General features: G+C 41.1%; 1 protein-coding gene across 1 annotated transcript; it reads right to left on the bottom strand.

Annotated features, from left to right (window-relative positions):
- Window positions 1-3,879: 3,879 nt before the first annotated feature.
- On the bottom strand, window positions 3,880-14,021 carry LOC138743603 (apolipoprotein D-like). The gene is made up of 5 exons (XM_069899117.1): window positions 13,911-14,021; window positions 10,823-10,944; window positions 8,362-8,453; window positions 5,879-5,911; window positions 3,880-4,115 (listed from the first exon to the last, which is right to left on the bottom strand). Exons 1-5 carry the CDS (start codon window positions 14,019-14,021, stop codon window positions 3,880-3,882), a joined length of 594 nt encoding a protein of 197 aa, XP_069755218.1.
- Window positions 14,022-18,515: the final 4,494 nt, after the last annotated feature.

Raw genomic sequence — 18,515 nt, 5'->3', positions numbered from 1 at the left:
TAGCAGCAAGAACAGAGCGTGTGCTGGGTGATATAGATCCTTGATGATTTCTGCTGCTCTCTGATGGCAGAGGTTCCCTCTGGAGGTTAGTCAATGGAGAAGAGGGTTTTGCTTGTGATGTCCTAGGCTCTGTACATATTTTTCAGGGCATTACACTCGGGGTATTGGTGTTCCCATACCAGACTATGATGCAGCCCGTCAGCGCTCTTCCCACTACATATCTGGAGAAATTTTCCAGGGTTTCTGATGACACCAAACTTGCACAAACCACTGAGCCCTTGCTGTTACTCCAGAAAACTGAACCCAGAGTGTTAACTTACGGTTAGAGAACCTGAGACCGTGTCTGCCCCTTTGCAACTGGATCCTCGACTTCCAGTAACATCACTTCCCCCATGCTGACCATCAACAGAGAGTCAGCCTAGAGGCTACATGTTTCGTTCTCTTCACATTCAGCTACAAATTTGCAAATGATATCACTGTTGTTGGCTGAATAACTGAAAATTATTAGTTGGAATACAGGATGGAGTTTGAGAACCTTATTATGTGGTGCCAGAACAACAATCTTGCTCTCAATATCACCAAGGCCAAGGAACTTATTGTTGATTTTCAAAAGGAGAGATAGAGGGGCCATACACCTGTGTGCATTGATGGGATGGAGGTGAGGAGAGTCAGACCTGCAAATTTCTCAGAGTCCAAATCTCAGTAAACCTTTCCTGGAACAAGCACATTGAGGCAACTATGAAGAAGACAAATCATTACCTCTACTTTCAATGGAGTCTGAGGACATTTGTCATGTCATCAAATACTCTATCAAACTTCTTCAGGTGCACTATGAAAAGTATACTGACTGGTTGCATCATAGCCTGGTTTGGGAATTTGACTGCCCAGGAACATGGGAGACTGCAGACGGTAGCAAGCATAGCCAGATACATCAGAGCCTCTGACCTCCCATCCATTGAAGACATCTGCATGAGACACTGCCTCAAGAAGGTAGCCAACATCATGCCACCCATCGCCCTGGTCACAACTTCTTTTCACTGCTACCTTTGGGCAGAAGGTGCAGGAGCCTGAAAATCAGCATCTCTAGGTTCAACACAGTTTCTTTCCAATAGCTATCAGACTTTTGAATTCCTTTGATACACTAATCATGGACAGTCTGCACTATTGCATTACTTTTTTTGCATAGGATTTTAGTGAATATTTATTATCTACCTGATGTATTTATCATCACTTCTCCTTTAATTCAATTAGCTTACTGTTAGAGTTTTTCCTTACAGCAGTAGCAAGTAAAAATAGATAGATAGACAGATAGTCAGATAGACAGGCAGACATATATTCAAACTGAAGACCAGGATGAACATTGGTGAGACCTTTCTACCCAATCCTAACCTATCTAACCCATCCTAAAAATGGGTAAATTAACACAATATTTTCTTTTGACACAGAACATATTTAGACAAGCTGGAATAATTTTATGAAGATGATTTTGGCAGAGGGAGCAATAAATTAATATTAAATAATAACATTTCTGCTCATTAAATCCCAGCAATCCCCTGGAAAATGATAATGCAACAAGAATTCAGTATCAGACTTCGCCTGTGCAGGGATTAACTTTTCTTTCTTCAAGTTCTTTCAAAAGTGGGGATCTAAATTAAGATATAGTACATGATGTATATCCTTTATAAGTAGAAACATTATCAACAGAACCTTATCAAACACTTATCAGAGCACATAAATCAAACCTTGTTAATATAGTACATTGTTTGATTGAGGAAAAATGACTGTCCTTCTGGTATGACATGAAACAAATTTGCCATGTGAACTTTGGAGCCTTCTCTGATAAAAGGATTTCTTATTGAGAGAAGGTAATTTAGTTGCTCAGGTGATGCCCAAAGTTCTTTGCAGCCATTGCCAACTGTGTCAATAAAGGGATAGGCATCCAGGTCACTGAAATTGATTGGAAGTCCAATTTGGTAAATTGAGGTCCTGTGGTAGATGGAGTATTTTCTGATCTATTGAATCAGCTGCCCAATAGTCTACCCAGTGGTCCATCAGGGGGCCACTTTTAAAGGGATGGATATTGCAGATCTGACAACTTTGTTTGTTGGGCCCACAAAATAGAGCAGTCACATGACAAATTTTAACCAGTTGCAACAGAGATGAAATTTACCACAAGACAGAGTAAAAAAAACCTTTATTTTTAGTTGCAGCCCAATGACATTTGATATTCAGTTTTTATTAAAGGGATCTTCATAAATCACCATTAATCTGAAATTTTCAATATCTCTTTCGGTTGTCACAAGATGTTGATAAGCCCTAATCTTGCCGTTTCCAGTGTCATCAACAAAAAATCTGCAATAAGCTATAATGAAGATACACTCCATTTAATTATGAAAGGAGCAGGTAAACTGCCAGACCTAAAACTATAAGCAGATGAAAGGCTACAGCCCGAAACATCAACCATTCTTTTTCTCCCACTGATGCTACTTGACCCATTGATTTCCTCCAGCTCTGTTTAGTTCCCTTTCCTTCCATTCCTTGTTTTTTTTTTAAACTCACCAAGGATTTAATGCTCTGGATTTCAAGAATATATTTTTAGAAAGATTATCATGGACAACCAATTTATTTGCCATCCGAATTCTGGAAGCTTCAGTGGATTAAGGATAGCAAATGTGATCTAACTGATTAGGGAAGGTGGGAGTGGGACTTGGGTATTACTGTCTGCTAAAAGTCCTTGACAAGGTGGTGAGCCACCTTCTTGTGCCATGACTGTCCTCTTGAAGTTACTCCCACAGTGCTATTGAAGGAGTTCTGGGATTTCAACCCAGTATCAATTAATATAGACATAGAACATTACCACACAGTAGAGGCCCTTTGGCCCTTGATGTTGTGCTGACCTCAAACACTTGGAAGAGATCAGCAGAATGAACCTGGATTCAGCCCTACAAATCTGGATTTCACAGAACATGTTTCAACAGCTAAGTACTATCATTGCCAATCAGAACCCCCAGCAATCACCACACAATCTGGATCTCTCTGTGGGAACTAAAGTATGAATACAACATGAAGTTTCAAAGCATCATAGTGATCTGGGAAGGCATATTGGTAACATGAAGATTAGGAAGAGGAGAAAGGCACAACATTAGTTTTACATTTTTATTGCTGAAAATACCACTTCATGCTAAACATTTTTGAATTGTTACTTTTCAGGAAATACAATGGCATCAAATCTAAGTGCCAAACATTGTCTGATAAAATAATCCCCCCCCCACCCCAAAAATAACCAGATCACTAGGAAACCAAAATATGGAAGCCATTAAAGTCAATAAATTAGTGCAGGAATTTTCTGCGCATGCTCTTTCCAGAGCATGGTTTCCCTGCTGCTCGAGATGAATTGGGTGAGGTGGGCTACAATGGAACATAGTAACTGGAAACACTCGCTCTTCTGCCCAAGTGTGCACGGTGAAGTCACTTTCATGGTCATCGCCACGACTAAGTTAGTGATTCTGCTTATTCCACATCATTGCTGGGGTTAGAATTTTGGTTACACTTTGAATAGTAACATTGGAGTTTCAGAACTGCTTTTAATACGAATGATGCTAAAACTTATGAGCATGTTTTGGAGTTGTTTGTTACTGGGACTATTGGGGGCTGTAGGTTAATTGTGCTTAAATTTGATGGCATGGACTCATTGGCCAAAGTGGCCTGTTACTGTGCTATATGTCTAAATTTCTTTTTTTTTTAAACTCATGAAGTTCGGGATGGATAAATTGCATTTAATTCAGAGCCTAGTGGATTTGGTAAAATTCTGGTTAAACTAATCCTAATGTAAATTACAATGGAAATAAGGACTATTTTTACATTGAAGTATCTGTTATTTTACAAGTTGTTCACATTGCACTTCTCCTGATTGGTTTTAAGTAGATCAATGTTGATATCATTTGAGGACAAGATTTTATGCAAGTATTCAATTTTGTCAGTCGATAAATTCCGATGTCTTGACATAATCCAAGCAGAATCATAGTGAAAACATCCTAAGATGCTTTGACACGAGTACACCAGAGAGTAAGTTTCATAGTCGGTGGTCAACACCCAATAGCGCATAAAGGACATATCTGCAAAGGGAGAAAATAAACAGCATTAATCTCAGAATATTTATGTTTTCAAAGTATGATTAAATAATTGCTTTGGAAATATTAGGGCACACAACTGGCAAACAAGTGATATGAGATACTTTTGATTCCAGGGAATACAACTGAAGATGTGTCCGATACCGGATAATATTCCTTGGTGGTCATCCTCCATTATTGTAATTGAGGCAACCCACTATACTATCTCTGAGACAGGATTAATCTAACCAAAATGAAATGACAGGGATTGTAATACCTAGTCCTATAAATCAACCTGAACCCCCTCAGTACAAAGAGCTTCCTGACTTCTGCCAGATCCCAGTTCTCCTACACTTTTCACTGTTGGTGCTGGGTCCTTGGCCTTCACTTCAGGCCTCAGGAGATCTACTATTTTAAATTGAAGATTACCTTGATGCAGCCTTGTGAGTCATTGTAACAGAAAAGAAACAGTCATAATGTACAAGATTTTTCTCATTTGCAAAGGAAGTGCCCCCAGCAGCAGTAAATCGTTATAAAATGACTGTCCAAAGACTTTATTGAAAGAAAAAGGACATTAAAAATAATAAATTACTCTGGCTTCTAACTGTCTTGAGTTTTGCTGAAAATAATTCAGCGTCTCATTAAAACTTGATCAGGAATGCAAATTTAAACATGGCTTGAATTTAACACAATTAAACATTGCGACTTGTCTTTGGAGAATAAGTACCCTGACACATGTTGGTAAAAGGTTTTAAAATGCAGACACTGCACTGGAAATTGGAGGTGGCTGCAGAAAATGGTGGAAACATTCAGCAACACCTGTAGATTGAAAAACAGTGACTGTTTTGGGTCAAATACCCTTTCTCAGGACCTTCAACAGATTACATGAATGGCTCCTTTTTCCACAGATGCTACCTGACCCTGCTGACGCTTTCCAGCATTTCCTGGTTAGGTTTCAGGTTCATGTTACTGTTTTTCCCTCTCATAGAAAGTGCAGATTTAATCTTATAGAACTAGTCCTGCGACCCTATTGCTTCTTTCGAGACAGGTCCCAGGCATTGTACAACTTAAGTTCTGACATACTATATGTCATGGTTTTTGTCAAAGACAAATTACGTTTTCTTTTCTCCATAATGAAGATCATTTTAACTGAGTGCATCTACAAATTCATCAGGCATTTTTAAATGCATCTCATCCTGGCTCTATTTAAACACATCCTGAATTAGTTTGGTGGTTGTTCCTGGTATTACCCAAGAAACCAGAAAGCAAGATTTACTCAGTTGACACAAGTAGGTCAACAAGACACATAGTATTTCACAACAATGTTGATTCTACACTCCCAATGGGGAACTGCAGGCATAAACAGTTTAGATGAAAGAAATCATAAAATGATGCTGAATTGAGGAAGAACAAAGAAAAAGTTGGAAAAAAGTGTTTCAGCAAAAGTAGCAAATGTTAGAATGGAAAAAGGTTTCAAAGCTTGTATGAAGTGAAAGGAGAATATAAGCAAGAAGAAAAAATATCAGAAGGAAAAACCATGATAGGGTGAGATTAAATAATAAATTGGATGTAGTTTCATCCACATCAGGGAGGTCAAACACAGATTATAAGACTACCTATTGAAACACCTTGTTCACTTGACAAACATGGTCCCAAAGTTTTGTTTGTCTGACAGTATTTCTCTACCCCACTCTGACCTCCATGTCCAAGTGTTCCAATTAGGATCTGATTTCATTACATGAGGATATATAATGATTAAGGCAGCTTACCCATTTGGTTCATCATTGGAAACCACTCCATTTCTGTTGAATTAACAAAAAAAGTTATATTATGAAAACCAGCCATTTATTTTCTTGATGTCAGAGAATAAAATTGAAACTAATTACATCAGGAAAACTCATTCATAAAAGTACTGAACACTTGCTGTTTGCCTTTTCTGCCCGAGTTCCTTCAAATGATCATAAAACAGATTCTGTCTTCTCCTGCCAGGAGAAGAAATTGTTAGTTGATAAATTCCAATCTCTTGACATATCTCAAAGCATCTTAGGATATTTTCACTATGATTCTGCTTGGATTATGTCAAGAGATCGGAATTTATCAACTGACATCACAGAAATAGACCTTTCAGCCCAGTTTGTCCACCCATTATTAAATAATATCCAAGCTATTCTTGTTTACCACTAGCCTTGGGACCTTTTTATATCCACTCAAAGAGAAGACCCAAATGGCAGCACCCTCTGACGCTATATTCACTAATGTAGTGAATATTTTATGTTTCTAAGAGTTTAATTTCATATATAAAAATGTAATGTACAGATACAATAGATGTCTTACTTGCAGCAGCTGCTCACACATTAAGAAAATATTAAGAGATCATTAAATAAATAACAAACATTCATATTTGGCCAATATTGCCACAATTGTGTACAGACTGATCTTTTCGATGGTTTGAGATTATTTGGCATAGTACAGGGAGGTTCAAGAGCCTAAAAATTGCTGGGGGGGGGGGGGGGGGAGGGGGAGGGAAAAGATGCTCATAATCCCTGCTGTCTTTTTTGAAGCAGCATGGATAGGTGGTCAGTGTCCATGATGGATGTGGCTAGGTTTGCCACTTTCTGTAGCCTCCTGCAGCATCTGAGTTTCCAAATCAGCCTGGGATATAACTGTACTGACAATAACCACACCAGCAGTGCAAGTATAAGACAGCCTTAATAAACTAATATGTACACTAAGAGGTCTTGCCTCTCTGCAAGACGAACCTGGAAGGCTAGACTGTAGCTCTGGACTGCTTTATATACAAGGTCACCGGGATGACCCCTGGTGACCTAGTGGTGTAATTACATGTCACCACAATAACCAGCCAGTATACTTTCCACAGTACGCCTGTCAACGTTCAATAGAGCATTCAATGACAGCAAATTTCCTCAAACTCCTTAGAAAGTAGAGGCATCGGTGTACCTTCTTCATGTTTGTCTCTAATGTGCTGGCCCCAGAAGAGGTCCTCTGATATGTGGATGCCCAAGAACTTAAAGTTACTCACCTTCTCTAATACCATCTCACTTATAAAAACAAGAATGCAATCCCTCAGCCTTCCTTTCCTCAAGTTTGTGGAACCAAACTTAAATTCATAGACTACGAACTGACAGCAGCGAGTTCTTAAATATTCAATGCCAATTCTAATGACAGACGATTCACAAATACATTTCACAAAATAAGTGCCGGGGAATGTCAGAAGGTCTCTGTGGTCCAGCAACGAAGCATGGAGGAAAATTCAGTAAACCTGTCAGTGAGTTCTGTACCTGGATATGTGTGTTCTGTTCATCAGGAAAGAGGTGTAGGTGCCACAAGACTTGAATAACTGCTACCCCTCCACCATCAGACTCCTCAACAATAAATTAATTTAAGGTCTCTTACTTTTGCACTTTTTTGACTGTATTGAACAGTTTGTTTATATTTCTTAATTTTTTTACATGTGTATGTTGTATACAGTTTGAGTGTTATTTCATGAATGTACTCTGACAATAAATCTGACATCTGAATTTGATTTCTATTTCTGTGTTAATTTTGCTATGAGGTCAATGAAATAAAGGAAGGGTGGGGTGGGTGAGTAGTAGGGATTTTGTACATTACCGGTAAGTATCTCTGATTAGAGGTAAAATCATGGTGTGGCTGCCTCCCTGTTGCATCTATATTTTTAATACATTCTTTCAGTGAAAATTATGAAATCTATGCTTGCTACCCTTATAAAATGAAATGTCAACAAGGATATTTATCTACCAGATCATACCGGGGTGGCACGGTTTCCACAGGAGTTAGTGCAATGCTGTTACAGTGCCAACAACCTGGTTCAAATTGGTATTGTGTGCAATGAGTTTGTACATTCTTGCCATGTCTGCGTGGATTTCCTTCAGGTGCTCAGTATCCTCCCACCCTTCAAAAACATACAGGGTTATTAGGTTAATGTGTATTTGGGTAGCACAGAAGGGTCAGAGATGGGGTTGGGGATGTCAACTGCAGGTCATGTAGACCAGCGCAACTAGGCCACTGAATAACTGTTAATGGAGAAAGGATATTGCAGAGGTGGTTAATACTGGGGATGTTGGGTAAAAAATTACCATTTTAAATAAAAAATTCACCTCATGACTTATGGGATTTTTGTTTTTATAAGTAGGATGCTTCAATTGTTTACAAATCCAAATTCTGTTAAGAAATCTGGCAGGAGGCAGTTTCAAACTTTTTTTTGCACACTTACCATTTAAAAATCTGAAGTAAAATTTGGCAGGACTTTTTTCTCCTTCACCATGCAGCATTTCCTTTCTGTGAATTTTCACAGAACTATCTTCCCTGTCCAAATGAAAATAAAGTTGTAATTAAAAGTGAAACCACTCTTTTTGCTAAGTGTTTGCTAACTGTAGACAGACCCATGAGTTACATTCAGAGGCTAGGAGGATGGGGCGAGTTCTCTGGAGAAATCGGTTATTTCTCCTACCTACCACATCAAGATATGGTAGTGTCTAAAGAGAAAAAAAAAAGTCCACGTTAATGTATTAAATACCAGAGCAGAAAGTCCACTGGATTAGGGATAATAAATTTATTCAGCCACTTGATATTGCCCCTAATTATTCAGACATTAACGGGGAAAAAAATCTGGAATTTGTTCATTCAACCAGCTGTGTGAAAGTACAAGCATCAACAATGAGCAAAAGAATGGATGAAGTTAAAGTGGATGAGCATTCAGTATGCAGACTTATGAACCAACTTTATTTAAGATGCAACTAAAAAAGATAAAAGTTAGTACAAATGCTACAGTAAAGCATGGCTTTAGGGAGTTGGGGAAATTGGTACACTGGGCCAAAAAGCCAGTGAGAGTGCAAAACAATGGATCAAAAATATTCCACAAAAATCAACAAATTGATCGTTTTTCCTCATATTTCCCTCCTTAGAAACCAATTAAAAACTGGTGAATCATTTTAACACTGTACATAACAGTGAAAATACTAATTTTGAGTATGAAGTAAGAAGTTAAGAGATATTGGATAAGTGAAACAAATCAGTGCTGTCAAATACAGTTACATATCCCACACACTTGATCAAAAAGTGTTAATTGTGAAGTGAGGCAAGATTCATGGAAATTGTAAATGACAAAAAACTAACAAAGCTGTTGGCTGGATTGCTTCTGGTTGCTGGCCAAATGGTCATCATAGAAATTTGGAATAATTTAAAATGCATTCTACTAAGATAAGCTTTCAGAAGGCCATGAAGTGGTTGCTGGGCTTGAGACCACAGGCTGTGATGTGCAAGACTGGACACTGTTTAGGCCTGTGACACTTCAGGATAAAGCTGTAAAATTGAAGCCTCAAGTCAAGGTCAATGTTGCAATAGGTTGGTTACAGAATTTGCATGGTGATAGGGCTGGGCATGTCAATTGCAGGTCATCAGTAGATCAGCACAACTGGGCCACTGAATAACTGTTACTGAAGAAAGGATATTGCAGAGGTGGTTAATCCTGGAGATGTTGCCTATAAAATGCCACTTTATTTTTTCATTCATAACAGAAAAAAGCACAAGGGATTGATAGGATGGATCCTAGAGAACTTGAATAAGCCCAAGAAATAAAATTTCAATATTCTTTTGTGGTTGGTGTGCTTGAGGACTGATGTAGTCAGTGCTGCAACCATTTTGAAAAAGGAGACAAGTTAATCCAGCTAAACGTAAGCCAGTTTGCTTGTGGCAAATTTAGGAGCTTTTAATATTGAAAGTACCACAGATCTAAATAAAGAACCAATGGTAGCTGAAACTGATTTTACAGAGGCACGTCATGTATGGCATACTGCTGAGATAATGGAGATGGTAGATAGGGACATGGGCTTCAGGGGGAATAAAATTTATGGAGTGTCAGACAGAAAATTATGTAGGAAGCTAGAGGATCAAGGAATTATGGAGATGACATCAAACTGAATTTTCAAATGGTTGGAAGAGGCAGGAACAAAAAGTGAAGTGGTTATGGACATTTTTATAAAATAATTTGGAAGTGATATTCCTCCAGTTTTGTTCACTCTGTTGTACAGTAATTTGGATTCTGGTTGAAAATAGGATATGGTTTATTTTGTAAAAGTCTGAATGAAACTACTCAGGAGTATTAAAAACAAAATGCTGGAGAAACTCAGCTGGCCAAACAGTGTACTTTATGTAGCAATGATAAAAATACATAACCAACATATCAGCTTGAGACCTTCATCAAGGTATGAAAAGGCCCAAACAAAATGGTAAGGGGAGGGGTAGGGGGAGGAGCACAGTCCCAAAGTTAGGAGCTTATAGGTGGATAAGGGAAGGAGGGCACAACAGCAAGTAGGGTGGGGAGGTGTTTTTTTTTACTTCAATGAGTGTCTGCAGACTTTTCTGTTTTACTTTTGTTCAGGGACATTGATAAAAATGAGGCAAATGGCAAATAGAACTTAAAGTTACTCAATCTGAGATGATATGATAGTTAACAAGAACACAATACTTGTTAAGGGGAATAAAGGATTAGAAACATGGAATTAAGACAACTGCTAGTATAAACTGCTAGTATTTGGCTATGCATACTGTTTTCTTATTATACGCAATTTGATCTCAATAACATCACCATTTGCCGAGTAAGAATTCACATGGCTTTGTTGTTGAACTGGAGAAATATTTATCTGCAAATTAAAATACATCCCTGGGGTACTTACATAACATGCTCTGAAAGAATCTCCACCCTATTGCTTTTTGTCAAAATGAATTTTTCCATTATGCATCTGGTGTCACTTTCAGAATTAGTGGAATGTTCAATTTCAAACCATGTTCCCATAAACTAGGAAATTCAAAACAAATAAATTAGTTTGTACAAATGATGCCAACCAAGGTAAATTGATACTGAAAATTCATTATTCACAATATAATTGAAAACAAAATCGTTAACAAGTAGCCCACTGGAAGGATGACTTTGCAACAAACATTTCTCATATTTCAGTTAGCAACTTTGCTTGGTTGCAAGGTAAACATGGAGAGTGTTGGTGTACTCTCAACCTCCTATTATTAATGTTGAAAAGTATTAAATTTTATTTTATTTTAAATTTAGATGTGCAACACAGTGACAGATCCTTCGGGCTTAGGAGCCCATGCCACCCAAATACCCCAATGAACCCCATATGTTGTGAAGGAGGTGTGCTGACCCGATGCTGCATGGTCTGGGATGGGGACACCAATGCCCCCAAGTGTAAAGCTCTTCTAAAGGTCATGATCACAGCCCAGTATATCACAGGCAAAACCCTCCCTCCGAGAACATCTACAGGGAACGCTGCCGTCGGAGGGCAGCAGCGATCATCAAAGACCCACACCACGCAGCACGCGCTCTGTTCTCACTGCTGCCATCTGGAAAGAGGTCTAGGTGTCACAAGACTCGCAGATTCAGGAACAACTGCTACCCCTCCACCATCAGACTCCTCAACGACAAACTCAATCATAGACTCATTTAAGGATTCTTACTTGTGCACTTTTTTGATTTTCTTTTTTATTCTCTCTGTATTGCACTTTGTTTACATTCATTATCTGTTTACGGTTCTTTATTTGTTTACATGTATATGGTGCGTGCAGTTTTTTTTCACACTTCTAATTAGTGGTAATCCTGCCACGCCCGCAGACAAAAGAATCTCATGGTTGTATGTGATGTCATGTACGTACTGACAATAAATTCAAAATCTGAGCCAGAGCACCCAGAGAAAACCCACACAGACATGGGAAGACTGGACAAACTCCTTACAGACAGCAGCAGATTTGAACCCGGGTCACCGGTGCTGTAATAACATCGCACAAACTGCTGCGCTATCTGTAAAATGGGAACAAATTGCAACCTGTTCTGTTTACTAGAAAATTAAGTTGTGGTCTGGGCAATTTGTCTTAAAACATTGAAAAGATTAATTTCATATAATCATCTAGGGCCATTCTTCTCTGTGGGATTTCGATGATTTACAAGACTGAATAAGCAAATGGTTAAATTTAATAATTTTTCACTGGTATTTAAAAGCAAATGGGCATGTCCTGTCTTGGATTCTAAAGACTCCGTTAGGAAGACACAAGGGGTGAAACTTGAACGTCTGCAGATGTGATTGTATAAAGTGCAGAAATACTGGAGGATCTCAGCAGGTCCCTAGAAGCTAAAGATATATTACTGACATGTTGGGCTTCTTCAAGGTCATATATCTTTACCTCCTATAGACAGTGTGAGACCCTGCTGAGTTCCTCCAGCTTTTCTGTATTTTACCAAGAAGTCATGAATTAACCAGAAATTTAAAAAAAGGAATGAACAACAGTTTTAGACTTAAAAAGCAATTGAATTAACTGTTTATATAAACAAATAGCCTGTCAAAAGCTTCTGAAAAACTGTTGAATAGCAAAGAAAAATGCTGGATGGCATAAAAACGCTCAGTTTGTTAGGCTGTGAAAAGACATTGAATAAAGGAAGGGAGAGAGAAACAGTTACACTGAGAGGAAATGGAGGGGGATAAAATCAGATTTCAGGCAAAGATAGAAACTCCGGTATCAATTCTAGTCTGAAGAGGACCTAACTACCCAACCCAAGGAAACAAATTACATTCAATTTGATTGATGCCTGTAAGAAAGCCTAAAATGTTAAAAAAAAAAGGTGAGAAAAGGAAAGGAAATATCGATAACTGTGTTAATGTTTGGCGTCTTCAATATGGCTCTGCATGTTAACTAGAAGTCCACATTATGTTGGTCGATGAAATAACAGAGAGGGGAAATAACAACCAGGTGCCATGGTGGGGGCAGTGGTGTAAATAGAAATGAATGTAATGATTTTATTTTTTAAACTTTAGACACACAGTGTCATTTATTCATATGGGTCTTTGTTCATTGAAGCATAGAAGGTTGAGGGGGGATTTGATAGAGGTATATAAAATTATGAGGGGAACAGATAGAGTGGATGTGAATAGGCTCTTCACCTTGAGGGTAGGAGAGATTGGAACGAGAGGTCATAAGTTAAGGGTTAGGGGGCAAAAGTTTAGAAGTAACATAAGAGGGAGCTTCTTCACTCAGAGCGTGGTGGCTGAGTGAAATGACCTTCCAGAAGAGGTGGTTGCAGCAGGGTCAATTTTGTCATTTAAGAGGAGGTTGGACTAGTGCACGGATGTGAGGGGGTTGGAGGGTTATGGGCAGGGAGCAGGTAAGTGGAACTGGTGGAGTTTTACTTAAATCAGTGCGGACTAGAAGGGCCGATAGGGCCTGTTTCCATCCTGAAATGGTTATAACAGGCCCTTTCGGCCCACCAGCCCGTGCTGCCCAATTGGTTTTGAAGGGTGGGAGGTAACTGGAGCACCCGCAGGAAACCCCACGCGGGCACGGGGAGAAAGTACAAACTCCTGACAGTGTCCGATTTGAACCCCTGAAACAAGGCTGCGCTCTCCGTGCCGGACCTACAGTGCGTGGCTACAGGTGGGGAAGAGACGATGAACGGGGGTTTCCTTGATCAATCATTTATTGTGAATAAAGTTTTAGGGGCCGGGGTGAGCCTTTAGCCTAAGAAATGCAAATGAGTGGTTCACAAATTATAGCCTCATTGAAAATTAGGAAACAACGTAAATAGTTGGAAAAACTTCGAGGCAAGTGGGATTGGGAGAAAACTTCGTCGCCTGAGAACTGCGACCAAGCCCCCATCGAACAGCTCAGCCGATGTTGCAAGGACGCAATGTCCCTGCACACGGCGTGAAATCAACGCGATCGGAGATCCACGCGGCTGAAGAATGAAATCTTGGCACTAACCGAAGACAAAGTGAAATTGTCTTGGACGGGATGATCTCTACATCCACCCCATTTCGCAGGGACGACCAAGCAATGGGCGGCGAACAGCAACGTCAGGTACAATCGCCGCATGGTGCCTTTCGGAGCCGAGCCTGGAGCACAAGACAAGATTTCCAAGTTGACTTCAGGATACCTTGCCGGCCACAACCAATTCAGCTCAAAGCACAAATAGTGCGTGAAATGCTCCTTTGCCATCCCCTCCCACTACTTTGTCCCTTTCTGCTGAAATTCTGCCTCTGGCCTTTTATTTGTTAGTGGACTTTGGCGACGCTACGAGTTCCCCCCTTCTGAACAAACCCAACTTTGGCGACGCTCCGAGTTCCCCCCTTCTAAACAAACCCAACTTTGGCGACGCTCCGAGTTCCCCCTTCTGAACAAACTTAACTTTGGCGACGCTACGAGTTCCCCCCTTCTAAACAAACCCAACTTTGGCGACGCTCCGAGTTCCCCCCTTCTAAACAAACCCAACTTTGGCGACGCTCCGAGTTCCCCCCTTCTAAACAAACCCAACTTTGGCGACGCTCCGAGTTCCCCCCTTCCAAACAAACCCAACTTTGGCGACGCTCCGAGTTCCCCCCTTCTAAACAAACCCAACTTTGGCGACGCTCCGAGTTCCCCCCTTCTAAACAAACCCAACTTTGGCGACGCTCCGAGTTCCCCCCTTCTGAACAAACTCGGGGAACTCAAAATTCATGGGAAGTCCATGGATGGGTCTCATTGGTTTGAATGGCACAACTGGTGATTAGTTTTCACTGCCACCAGTTTTAGGATTGACGCCTTTTTTCGCTCTCGCTCCAACAAGCTGTGTTTTGAGTTGCTATTATTTAGAGTAAACTTCAATCAGATTTGATGGTTGGAAAACAGGAGTCTTTTCGACCTTCAAAACTTGCAGGTGTGTGCAACAAAAAAAGAGAGAGAAAAAATCTTTCCTCTTGTGAGACTAGATTTTGGGTCTCAATCTGCAGAGAACGGCTTCAGGTGCCCCCACCCTGCCGTTATTCCACACTGGACGATATCGGTCGGGGGGGGGGGTGGGGTGGGGGGGCTCTCCCACCCAGGACCTGCCAAGTCCCAACTCTGCTCATGCTTTTAATTCGTTGATTTCCGTTCACTCACCTTCGTCGGTAAACACTTTACACGCAATTTTGCATTTGGACTCTCTCCGTTCGACAAAGTTAGCATCGCCTGCGTTTCTGGACGATGCCAGTTAACTTGGCTCTTTGTCAGTTTTACGAAGCTCCACTCATTTCATTTTTAAGCGTCGGGCAAATAATCTACAGATACTCGTCGCTCTTTAAGCGAGAGGCAACAGCTACATTCCACAAGCTTATAATCCAATTCTATTTCCACAATAAAGACAGGAGAGATTGCAGATGCTGGAACGTGGAGCAAGAAAGATCCACGAAGGAGGTAAAACACAGGATTCTGTTGACACTGTGGTTAAGTGGGGGGGGGGGGCGGGGGGGACACACACACACAAATGCTGGAGAAACTCAGCAGGTCAAACAATGTCCTTATGGAGCAAAGATAAAAATGCATCACCGATGTTTCGGGCTTCGGTGGAGGGGAAGGGTTTCGGGCCCAGACTCTGTGTCTCAATAAATTGCTACACCTGCTTAAACATTTTCTTAATTTACTGGTGGATTCAATTTATTCCAGAAGATTTCCTCACAAATACCGCCAAAACACTATTCGAAAGGGATGCAACACTGGGCAATATGATCAGATTTCATGAGGGACCGGGTTGCATCTTTGAAATTCTCTTCACTGCTCACCCTCAATTGAAATGACAAACCCCTTCACTGTTCATCCCCCATTTAAATGACAAACCCCTTCACTGTTCATCCCCCATTTAAATGACAAACCCCTTCACTGTTCATCCCCCATTTAAATGACAAACCCCTTCACTGTTCATCCCCCATTTAAATGACAAACCCCTTCACTGTTCATCCCCCATTTAAATGACAAACCCCTTCACTGTTCATCCCCCATTTAAATGACAAACCCCTTCACTGTTCATCCCCCATTTAAATGACAAACCCCTTCACTGTTCATCCCCCATTTAAATGACAAACCCCTTCACTGCTCCCCCCCACTCAAATGACAAACTCCTTCACTGTTCATTCCCCCCTCCCAAATTTAAATGACAAACCGCTTCACTGCTCACCACCCCACCATTTAAATGACAAACCCCTTCACTGTTCATCCCCCATTTAAATGACAAACCCCTTCACTGTTCATCCCCCATTTAAATGACAAACCCCTTCACTGCTCCCCCCCCACTCAAATGACAAACTCCTTCACTGTTCATTCCCCCCTCCCAAATTTAAATGACAAACCGCTTCACTGCTCACCACCCCACCATTCAAATGACAAACCCCTTCACTATTCATCTCCCCCATTCAAATGACAACCCCCTTCACTATTCATCTCCCCCCATTTAAATGACAACCCCCTTCACTATTCATCTCCCCCATTCAAATGACAAACTCCTTCACTGTTCATTCCCCCCTCCCAAATTTAAATGACAAACCGCTTCACTGCTCACCACCCCACCCCCCATTTAAATGACAAACCCCTTCACTGTTCATCCCCCATTTAAATGACAACCCCCTTCACTATTCATCTCCCCCCATTCAAATGACAACCCCCTTCACTATTCATCTCCCCCCCATTCAAATGACAACCCCCTTCACTATTCATCTCCCCCCCATTTAAATGACAAACCCCTTCACTATTCATCTCCCCCACATTCAAATGACAAACCCCTTCACTGTTCATCCCCCCATTTAAATGACAACCCCCTTCACTATTCATCTCCCCCATTCAAATGACAAACTCCTTCACTGTTCATTCCCCCCTCCCAAATTTAAATGACAAACCGCTTCACTGCTCACCACCCCACCCCCCATTTAAATGACAAACCCCTTCACTGTTCATCCCCCCATTTAAATGACAACCCCTTCACTATTCATCTCCCCCCATTCAAATGACAAACCCCTTCACTATTCATCTCCCCCCCATTCAAATGACAAACCCCTTCACTGTTTATTTCCCCCCCCCACATTTAAATAACACACCCCTTCACTGCTCACCCCTTCCCGTACTTAAATCACATGCCCCTTCCCTGTTCAGCACCCCTCTCTCGTCCGGGATCGCGTTACAATAATCCCAATACCTTAACCCAGAACCAGTCGCAGTCTGGGCGGCGAAGTGTTCTGGAGTTGACCCCAGCTGATGTGTGCAACTACCTGTTCCACCCACCCCACAGCGAATCCTTATATCCAAGTCAACATTAACCAAGAAACCACGAGTTCAGCGCGGTCGAACAGAGGGGAGGGACCCCCCCCGCCCGCAGTCCTGCGGGAGATGCTAGGGCACGCCTCTATGAGTACCTTCACTGGTAAAGGTGCCACCTTTCATCAAACACTTTCTAAAATGCCCTGAATTCAATTCATCGTTCTTCCCTGTATGTTTTTTTTTTAGCGAATCGTATTCATGTGTCATCAAATGTTTAAAAACTGGATTAAAGGAACTTGTGTCACCAGCCAAACTTCAAGAACATCCTGGCTGTGAAGAAGAATTTAATGTTAATCTTGCTTTCTTATTGAAAATTAAAATGTTCCGAAGCCATTCATTTGGGACTAAGTTCTGAGGCGTAGATAATCAGACGACAGCAGCGGGAGTTGAATGAGCAAAAAATACCCTTTTTCGATATGGCATTAACGTTGCAGAGGGCCCTGGCAGGATACGCTGCACTTGTTCTGGTTAAAACCATTAGATCTTTAGTCGCCCTCCTTAGCCAGCCTCTGGAGGCTTTGGGTTTGCATTTCAGGGGCTGCCTTGGAGACAGTATAGCAGTCCCTTGGTCCCAGGTTATGTTCTTTTGTGGCATGCACAGCCTATTGCTGTTAGTTTTGTAAAACTTTATTGCCCAATGCACCTGTATGGAAACAAAACTATAATCCTTTAGGTTATAGCCTTTCTATTTGCAAGGTAGACAGAATCCATTTGGTCAATACAAATATTGAGAATAGGCTATATGGCTGCTTCAGTTATTGAGCCATTGCCTCATCTTCCTGCCTTATCTCCAAAACTACTTGATTTCCCTAACTAGAGTGCAAAATCGTTTGAATATATTTAATGATTCCGCCTCCACAGATCACTGGGCTACAGAAATACAAAGATTCATGGATCTCTGAGAATAAACTTCTGCTCTTCTCAGTATTATATGATTACTCAGTAGCGCCTTGGGCCAACGCCGGAAATGGCCATCTAACATGACCTTGCACGGGCTGAGACGCCCGTTTCCGTAGGCCACTGGTTTAACGGTGAAGCTGGCCAACCACTGCCGGCAAATCACAGGGGGCCCATTCGGGGCCCAGATGCTGGAACCGACCAATCAGTGGTCGGCCCGCTCAAGCCTCGGCTTAGTGGTGATGCAGCCAAGCTCACTACAAAAGGCAGAGCTGCCCCTGAATAAACTCAATGTCGAAAACATTCTACTGACGTGCGTGTCTTCTTTCCTCTGCAAATTTCGAGCCACAGCCCAAGAGCTACAACTGT

The sequence above is a fragment of the Narcine bancroftii genome, chromosome 9 (genome assembly GCF_036971445.1).
Source record: "Narcine bancroftii isolate sNarBan1 chromosome 9, sNarBan1.hap1, whole genome shotgun sequence".
NCBI classification, from domain to species: Eukaryota; Metazoa; Chordata; class Chondrichthyes; order Torpediniformes; family Narcinidae; genus Narcine; species Narcine bancroftii.
Note: the sequence above shows the minus strand (reverse complement) of the source record. Positions and strands in the feature narration are given on the sequence as shown.

Coding starts and splice junctions, on each gene's coding strand:
- LOC138743603 (XM_069899117.1), bottom strand. CDS start 14,021: ATGCGGCGATTGTACCTGACGTTGCTGTTCGCCGCCCATTGCTTGGTC. Junction 8,454..10,822: donor ATTCTTTCAGAGCATGTTAT/GTAAGTACCCCA, acceptor TCATTTGGACAG/GGAAGATAGTTCTGTGAAAA. Junction 5,912..8,361: donor TTACTTCAGATTTTTAAATG/GTAAGTGTGCAA, acceptor TTAATTCAACAG/AAATGGAGTGGTTTCCAATG.